General features: G+C 38.1%; 1 gene segment (V, D, J or C); it reads left to right on the top strand.

The window, feature by feature from the left end:
• The first annotated feature begins 872 nt into the window (after positions 1-872).
• On the top strand, positions 873-1,322 carry LOC141240198 (immunoglobulin heavy variable 1-69-2-like). The segment is given in 2 exon segments: positions 873-927; positions 1,006-1,322. Coding segments are annotated over 2 exon segments (372 nt in total).
• The last annotated feature ends 7,577 nt before the right edge of the window (positions 1,323-8,899 follow it).

Below are 8,899 nucleotides of genomic sequence, written 5' to 3'. Positions count from 1 at the left end.
TGGAGAGACCTGAAAATGTCTGTCCACCAACATTCACCATCCAACCTGATGGAACTGGAGAGGATCTGCAAGGAAGAATGGCAGAGGATCCCCAAATCCAGGTGTGAAAAACTTGTTGCATCATTCCCAAGAAGACTCATGGCTGTACTAGCTCAAAAGGGTGCTTCTACTCAATACTGCGCAAAGGGTCTGAAAACTTATGACCATGTGATCTTTCAGTTTTTCTTTTTTAATAAATTTGCAAAAATGTCTACATTTCTGTTTTTTCAGTCAAGATGGGGTGCAGAGTGTATTTTAATGAGAAAAAAATGAACTTTTTAGAATTTACCAAATGCTGCAATGAAACAAAGAGTGAAAAATTTAAAGGGTTCTGAATGCTTTCCTTACCCACTGTAATACTTCATACAGTATGATTTTTTTTTTATTTGGGTTTATGATCATTGAAGTGGAATATTCTCTCTTTAATGACCCCTGTAAATCCCGACATTAGGATCATTGTGTTTCATGTTTTCATATTATATAACCAGCCTTGATCCTCTGGAAGAAACTCCTGTGATAACACAATCTAGCACATATATTTCTATATTGCACTTTATTTACCATTTTGAACACAGTATATGTGGTGCTATTATTTCTGTAGCCAAGGATTCACTAACTATAGAATGACTTTCATCTTTAACTGTATCTAGATAATATTTTTTGCTTAACACAATACAGAGCGTGGACATATAGTATAGATATAGTATAGATTCTGTAGGACTTTTATACAATGAAGCATCACATGCAAATATCACTCTTCCTGGCGAATGTCTCCAGGTTAAAAGCTGACTCCACCATTGGATGTGACTGCACCATTAGATCTGAGCGACACCATGCCGCCTTACATGTGTCTGATCTGGAGTGTGTTGTCTGTATCTTCACTGCACGGTAAGACAGAAATCAATAAGATCAGGGCAAATTCCCATTTTATCGTCCTACTGATTTATGGTCGTTAATCATTGACAGGAGTGTTATCAGAGGTGCAGCTCGTCCAGCCGCCCTCAGAAATCAGAAAGCCTGGGGAGAGTGTGAAGATCCCCTGTAAGACGTCTGGATTCACATTCACATCCTACTATATGCACTGGATCCAACAGGAACCAGGAAAAGGATTGAAATGGATTGGAGGAATAGATCCTGAGGATGGAGAGACAAAATATTCAGAAACATATAAAGGAAGATTCACAATGACAACTGACAACTCCATTACTACGGCCTATCTACAGATCGACCGCCTAACTCTGGAAGATTCAGCCACATATTACTGTGAAGCGCACAGTAACTAAACTGGGACGTCTGCCGTACAAAAACATGCAGATGCAATGTCCTCATCTAACCACTAAGGGGCAGCGGATAAGAATAAATAACCGGTTTCTTATATTTTCGTTTTGTGAAAACCAATGGAACATGAATTGGCAAAGACATATATGAAAGCTATCAGACGAAAGACCTTGTTCCTACACCACCGACATTGGTGGAATGTTAATAGGATCTGTCAGCGGGGTCTGATCCACCTTCTTCTCTACAAATAAACTCTATTTCTGCATTATAACTTGGAGTATTACAGAAAAGACACATTTATTTCTCACGTAGATCTTGTATTGTGGGTATCCAAAGCAATGTTACTGAAAAAGAAATGTGACAAAACAAGCAAACAGTGAACTGATGTAGAAACTCATTTACCATCATCGCAGCTAAGTAAAGAGTTACCTGAACGACAGCTTGAAAAGAAATGTATTGGATTTAGGATATACATTTAGGGCAATATCAAAGAAGTATTCCCATCTTTTATTGGTAAAACATATTTCTGGAATATTTCATAATATTGTGTTTGTTAAGAATCCAACTTATGGCAAATCAGAAGACTGAATCAGGTGAGATCCCATGGTCTTTACGTCTACACACTAAATCCCCTGATCACCCAATGTGCAGAGAATTGTAACCCAGCTCTATTCATGTGAATGCGATTGTGCTGCAGTTGTCGGCAGGAGCGAACGGCAGCATCGCTGTGCAGGGAACACTGTGGAGTAAATTTCTTACTCTGGTGCACGGCATCTGAAAGATGTGTCACAATCGTTAAGAGGTGTATGTCCGGTAATAAATTGCTGCATGTTACTCCATCACTGCCTTCATTAGCATTGGTGTAAAAACGCCAGCCTTGATTAACCAGACCCTCTTTGTCTTGTTGCAGGTCTCTCTGTTGGAGAAACAGAACAGAAACATAAAGCAAAGATTTGGGCTAATCACCACACAAATAGAAGGTGTGATAGTGGTGCAGCTCCAATACGGATGAAGCTGTGACAACTTCTGCTGGACCAATGGCTGCACGTTTGTGAAACAATATCACGTGGCAATTGGCTATCGCGGTGGGAGGAATTGTAGCCACATTCGGCACCATTTAGTGCTACCTACCATTCACACAAAAGACCAATAAACCTGTGACTGAATATTTCCATAGCACAGGAATGAACGAAGAACATATGAGTATCTGAAAGTATTTATACTTGGGGCAGTTTAGACAATAATTTTCACTCTTATTTTATCTAATTCAGAATTAGCTTTTTCCGTCCATTCTGTTTTTCATTGATGCAACATATGGAAAAGTGTATTTCATACATTTGGTTAAAATACAGACACACTTATTATTATTATTATTATTATGTACCGTAGATGTTTTCTTTATTCAGTTGACAAATCCAAGTGTGAGGAGACGCTATAGGTTTGCATATCTTTGCATAGGCGACATTTCCCTGTATTAGATAAAAAGTCCACAAGATGCATTTACTTCCACACAAAAAATCAGCAGTTCTGCTTATGAAATGGTTATCAACTGTCTGCTACTATTCAACTGTGTACATTGTTTAAGGATAGATTTGTGCATATATTCGTCTTATAGCTGCATTAGTTTTTTTGCCTCATTCATTTACATTTTATTGTGTGTATGTGAAATTCTCACAGATTTTCTTCAGTATTTTGGATCAGATTTTCATTGTTTTTTGGTTAGTATTTGGCTGGTATGTCCATTTTTACCATTAGTGTTTCATGAGTTTTTCTCGCATGCAAAGAAAAAAAACTATTTAGGTTTCTCCTGTCAAACAAGCATTGACAAATGGGCAGCATTAGGATGCAACAGAGATGGCATCAGTGTACTATTTTTTACTGACCGATAAACTTGTATTGGAACGTTTGACCCATGACTTAGATTAAAAAAGGACGTCTCCTTTTTTTGTGGACACTGAGCCGGGGAAGTGTTTTATCTGTGGAAAACAAAGACACAATGTGTATCTGAAACATGAGCGTCTGAATGAGGCCTAACTTTTTTTTCCATTATTTATTTTTTAAAATTATGTAAAAATGGCCTATTTTCATGGTAGATATTTTTTTCCATTTTTAGACTCTAAAAAAATGATGATAATGGAGAAGAACAATGCTCCTCAAATAAAAAGTTGCCATATAGAGTACCAGAAAAAGAGAACCCAAAAACTGAAAGATACAGAAAACTGACTCTGTTCACATCAGGCTCACAAAATGTCAGTAGTTTATGAGGTAGATAAAACCTTTACATTCTGTATGTAACTGTATGCAGTGGTGTTTCACATGTCATCCATGAAGTGGCTTTTTCTGGAGGTCAACTATAAATATTCTAAAAATTAAAGATAATCTGTCACATCTATCTATCTGCCCAACATCACAACTATATATAAATGCCAGATATCTAGTATGGTCTATTAAGTGGCACAATGATGCTGCTATATTTCACAATGAAGTTCTATTCCGATGCGTGCAACATGAAAATGAGGCAGAACTAGTCTGGCATGTCGTCTCTTCATCCAAACTAATAAAGCCTCAGATACTCTAATAACTCTGCCTGGGCATAATAATAATAATCTTTATTTTTATATAGAGCCAACATATTCCGCAGCACTTTACACACATTATCAAGGCTGTCCCCATTGGGGCTCAAAATCTACATTCCCTATCAGTATGACCTTGGAATGTGGGAGGAAAGTGGAGAACCCAGAGGAAACCCACACAAACACAAGGAGAACATACAAACTCTTTGCAGATGTTGTACTTGGTGGGATTTGAACCCAGGACTCCAGTGCTGCAAGGCTATAACAGTGCTAAGCACTAGCCACCGACATAATTGTCATCCTTCATACAATCCCCCTTATGGTAAGACTGCTGGAAATCTTGTGAGGCGGCTATGCCAACACAAGGAATGTATGGAAAATGTCAATCAGGGAGACATGATTAGAATTATCTGAGGCACAAATAGTCTAGAGAAAGACCTCACTGGAGTTGTCATGATTCATTTTCATATTGCAAACAGGAGATTAAGCCCCAATTCATCAAGACCAGCAATTTTCTAGCCTTTCATGAGCATATTGGAAGTCAGATGTTCCTGATTAATAAAGAGGTGCACACCTCAGAAGACTCTGAGGAGTGTTGTGCACCTCCATTCCCTACACTGAAAACCATACTCCATTCAGGGACTGGATTGAGATTTCTGGTTTGTGGAATCCCACAGTTAGTCATGAATTAGACAAGCTGTGCTGTCACATCCCCGCTGAGCCCCGTTTCGGCAGAGCTGGGAGGAACTGGCTTGAAAATGCCAAAAGTTGCTACATTTTGATATAACTACAAGTTGTGTCAAAAGTTTGTGACTTATCAAAGTTTTTATGCCACAATTGTGCCATAAAATATTGGATGAACAGGGCCCTTAATTCTTAAAAAATAGCATAATTACTGTGCCAAGTATTGCAGGTTTCCTATAAAATTAATAAAAGTTATACCCAAATAAATATCTGCATAACTGATGTTAAAAGCACATCTATCTTTCCCATAGGAGTCTTTAAATCTGGAATATTTTCTGGTACTTTACACAATAAAATTTCTATCCCTGGCACACTTCGACAAATACTGTATTTGTGGTAGGAACGATGAGAAACATTTCTAATATTTGTGAATCAAATACACAAAATTTCAATTTTCTTTCCTTACATTTACCATATCATATGCTGTGCATACTTACATAAAACACATAATGAAAATCAACGATTTTCTATTATACATTTTACTATTTACCATTAAAAGATGAAATCTTTTTTTTATCATTTACAATGATAAAAAGGTGTAGGAGTTCCTGTGATGTGAAATCTCATTAAATGTGCTGTCCAGATACATTGTTAACAATGAAGAAGCAAATCCTAACATTCAAATGACTCTTCTCGTGCATGAATATTATGTCTGGCGGCATCGCTGGTTCTCATTTACACTTCATTCATTGACTACCAAAATGAACCTGGCCTTGGTACTGATGAGTTTCTTATTCTTGGCGCCAGGTACGTACGGATGTGTATCCACTCTTAGCGCCAGGTACATTTTGTTCTTTATACCTTATAATAATAATGCTGAGATCATGCTCTATATTTTAGGTGTTCAATGTGAAGAGCAACTAACTCAGGCAGATGAACCGATATATAGAAAACCAAATGAGTCTTTTAAGCTGACTTGTCCAGGGTCTGGATTCGATTTCAGCCGGTTTGGGATGCACTGGATCCGTCAAGACTCAGAAAAAGGCTTGAGTGGTTGGGTGCGATCTGCTATGATGCCAGTAAAACAGTATATGCCCCATCTGTGGAAGGAAGAGTGACAATAACAAGGGACAATAACGACAGCGTAACCTTTCTAGAACTGAAGAGTGTGATTGCTGCAGACTCCGCAAGATATTTCTGTGCAAGAGCCACAGTTACAAAACCCGTGTAAGAGTCAGACAATATCCTATGAGCATTAGGGTGTGAAATGTGGAAATCCTCCACGAAGACAGATGTTTAATAGTAGACTTGAAAAAAACATATAAATACATTCTATATTCCACAGTGTAACAACATCATTTTAACAAATGTCCCCATATTAGATGCACATTTGGAAGCTTCTGTTTCCACAGTTTTACGTTCCACTTTATTACATGCGGCAAACTGATACCATGCTTTGTGTGGAGAGTTATTAGGAAATTGGTATTTTTCATAATTCATTTTATTATTGAACAACTACAGTGCTGTCGGCCAATCCAAATGTTTAATAAACCTGAATATTTAAGAAAGTAAAAGTGAGGTTTTGTCTTTCATAGTGCTCGTGCAGGCGACAATTTTAATCGGACGAGTGCTATACGTGGTTTTGATGGATAGCACTTGTACCCATGTTATTTTATCGGGCTGTGCACATGTTTTGATTTTTTTTTCCAAGGGCCGGTTTGGTCCAAGGAGTAAAACCGCAGCATGCATGATTTGCCTACAAGATTCGGATGGCACTTGCCCATTCATGTTTATGGGTCCCTGAAAAAAAATTGGACCGCAATTGCATGACATCCGAGTGCAGTCTGATTTTCACAGACTGACATAATGGAGAAGATGGAAAAAAAAAATTTTTCTCTCTACCTCCAAGAAAATCAGATACCACTGTGATCACACTATGATCAATCTCATTAGCATAACTATGCTACTCAGACTGATCAGAATGTGATCAGAGTGCTATCCGATTTTCTTGGCGATAGAGAGAAAAAAAATAAGTTTCTCCATGTTGTAACTATGCAATACAATTTTTGCTCCCAGGTTATAAATGTTATATTTCAACTGCACACATATAAACTTGATAATAAATCAACAATATTCCTCTTGAACTTTGATTTTGCTAGTTTAGCTAGTTTAGCATTTATTGCGATAAACCACAAAATCTTGACTTGTGCTTGTGTTTTATCATAGAAACAATCAACATTTCACTATCACTACAAATATGCAACTATTATGAAACTTGGTCAATGCTGCATATAATAGCACAAAAATCATTATACATTAGGGTGAAAAAGTGTTTGCCCTCTTCTTGATTTCTTATTCTTTTGCATGTTTGTCACACTTAAATGTTTCTGATCACAAAACAAATTTAAATATTAGACAAAGACAACACAAGTAAAAACAGGATTATTTGGTAGACAGCAGAATAAATAGTACCATTTACCACAGCAAGTCTTCCAGGTCCTGAAGCAGCAAAACAGACCCAGACCATCACACTACCACCACCATATTTTACTGTTGGTATTATGTTCCTTTGCAGAAATGCTGTGCTACTTCTATGCCAGATGTAATGGGACATACACCTTCCAAAAAGTTCAACTTTTGTCCCGTCAGTCCACAGAGTATTGTCCCAAAAGTTTTGGCGATCCTCAAGATGTTTTCTGGCAAGACTTAGATGAGCATTTATGTTCTTTTTGCTCAGCAGTAGTTTTCATCTTGGAACTCTGCCATGCATGCCATTTTAGCCCATTCCCTTTGATGAAGTAATGAACACTGACCTTAACTGAGGCAAGTGAAACCTGCAGTTCTTTTGATGTTGTTGTGTGTTTTTTTGTGACCTCTTGGATTAGTCGTCGCTGCACTCTTGAGGTAATTTTGGTCGGCCCTCCACTCCTGGGAAGGTTCACCACTGTTCCATGCTTTTACCATTTGTGGATAATGGCTTTCACTGTGGTTTGCTGGAGTCCCAAAGCTTTAGAAATGGCTTTATAACCTTTTCTAGACTAATAGATCTCAATTACTTTGTTTCTCATTTGTTCCTGAATTTCTTTGGATCGCAGCATGATGTCTAGCTTTTGAGGATCTTTTGGTTTACTTCACTTTGTCAGGCAGGTCCTATTTAAGTGATTTCTTAACTGAGAACAGGTGTGGCAGTAATCAAGCCTGTGTGTGGTTAGGGAAGTTGAACTCAGCTTCCCAAAGATGTGATAAACCACAGTTAATTTATGTTTTGGGGGGGGGGGGGCACTTTTTCACACGGGGTCCTGTAGGTTTGGATCTTTTTCCCTTAATATTAATGATCTTCATTTAAAAACTGCCTTTTGTGTTTTCCTGTGTTATCTTCGTCTCATATTTAAAGTTGCTTTGTGATCTGAAACATTTACATGTGACAAACATGCAAAAGAATAAGAAATCAAGAAGAGGGCAAACACTTTTTCACCCTAATGTATAATGATTTTTGTGCTATTATATGCAGCATTGACCAAGTTTCATAATAGTTGCATATTTGTAGTGATAGTGAAATGTTGATTGTTTCTATGATAAAACACAAGCACAAGTCAAGATTTTGTGGTTTATCGCAATAAATGCTAAACTAGCAAATACTTTTTAACACCACTGTATTTTTTGGATTTGCAACTGTAATGTTTATCACTTTCATGAATCAGGCCCCAAATATAGTGTCCCATCATGTTTTCATCATACTGTCCTTGGTAAGGGCGTGCAAAGTTCATTAAGTCCCGGTGAAAGCGCTTGCCTTGCTCCTCTGAATAAGCTCCAATGTTCTCTTTGAATTTGTCAAGATGGGCATCAAGGATATGGACGTTGAGTGACATCCTCCAGCCCATTGCAGCATAGTTCTTTATCAGAGACTGTAGCAGCTGTGTATAGTTTTCATCCTTGTGATTGCCTAGGAAGCCTTGAACCACTGCAACAAAACTGTTCCAGGCCGCTTTCTACTTCCTATTAAGGTTCTTGGGAAATTCACTGCACTCTATGATCTTCTTGATTTGTGGTCCGAAGAAGACACCAGCTTTGACCTTTGCCTCAGGCAGCTTAGGGAAAAGATCTTTATCTTTGGAGGTATTTGAAAGCTGTTGACTCCTTATCAAAAGCTGTGACAATTTGTTTTATGAGTCTAACTTGATGTGTATTAGTGGCATTAGCACCTTGCAGGGGAAGGAGGGGGGGAGTCCACCGGTGTCTCCCACTTTACCTTATTCTTCCCCACAAAGGACTCTATATGTCGAGGCCAGTCCTGCCTGTGATAGTGCACTTGAGTGTCCTGGCTG

This window comes from Phyllobates terribilis, unplaced genomic scaffold, assembly GCF_046119375.1.
Source record: "Phyllobates terribilis strain yellow unplaced genomic scaffold, ASM4611937v1 Scaffold_1__5_contigs__length_1240528914, whole genome shotgun sequence".
NCBI lineage: Eukaryota > Metazoa > Chordata > Amphibia > Anura > Dendrobatidae > Phyllobates > Phyllobates terribilis.
The sequence above is the reverse complement of the archived record's forward strand: the minus strand, read 5'-3'. Positions and strand labels throughout refer to the sequence as shown.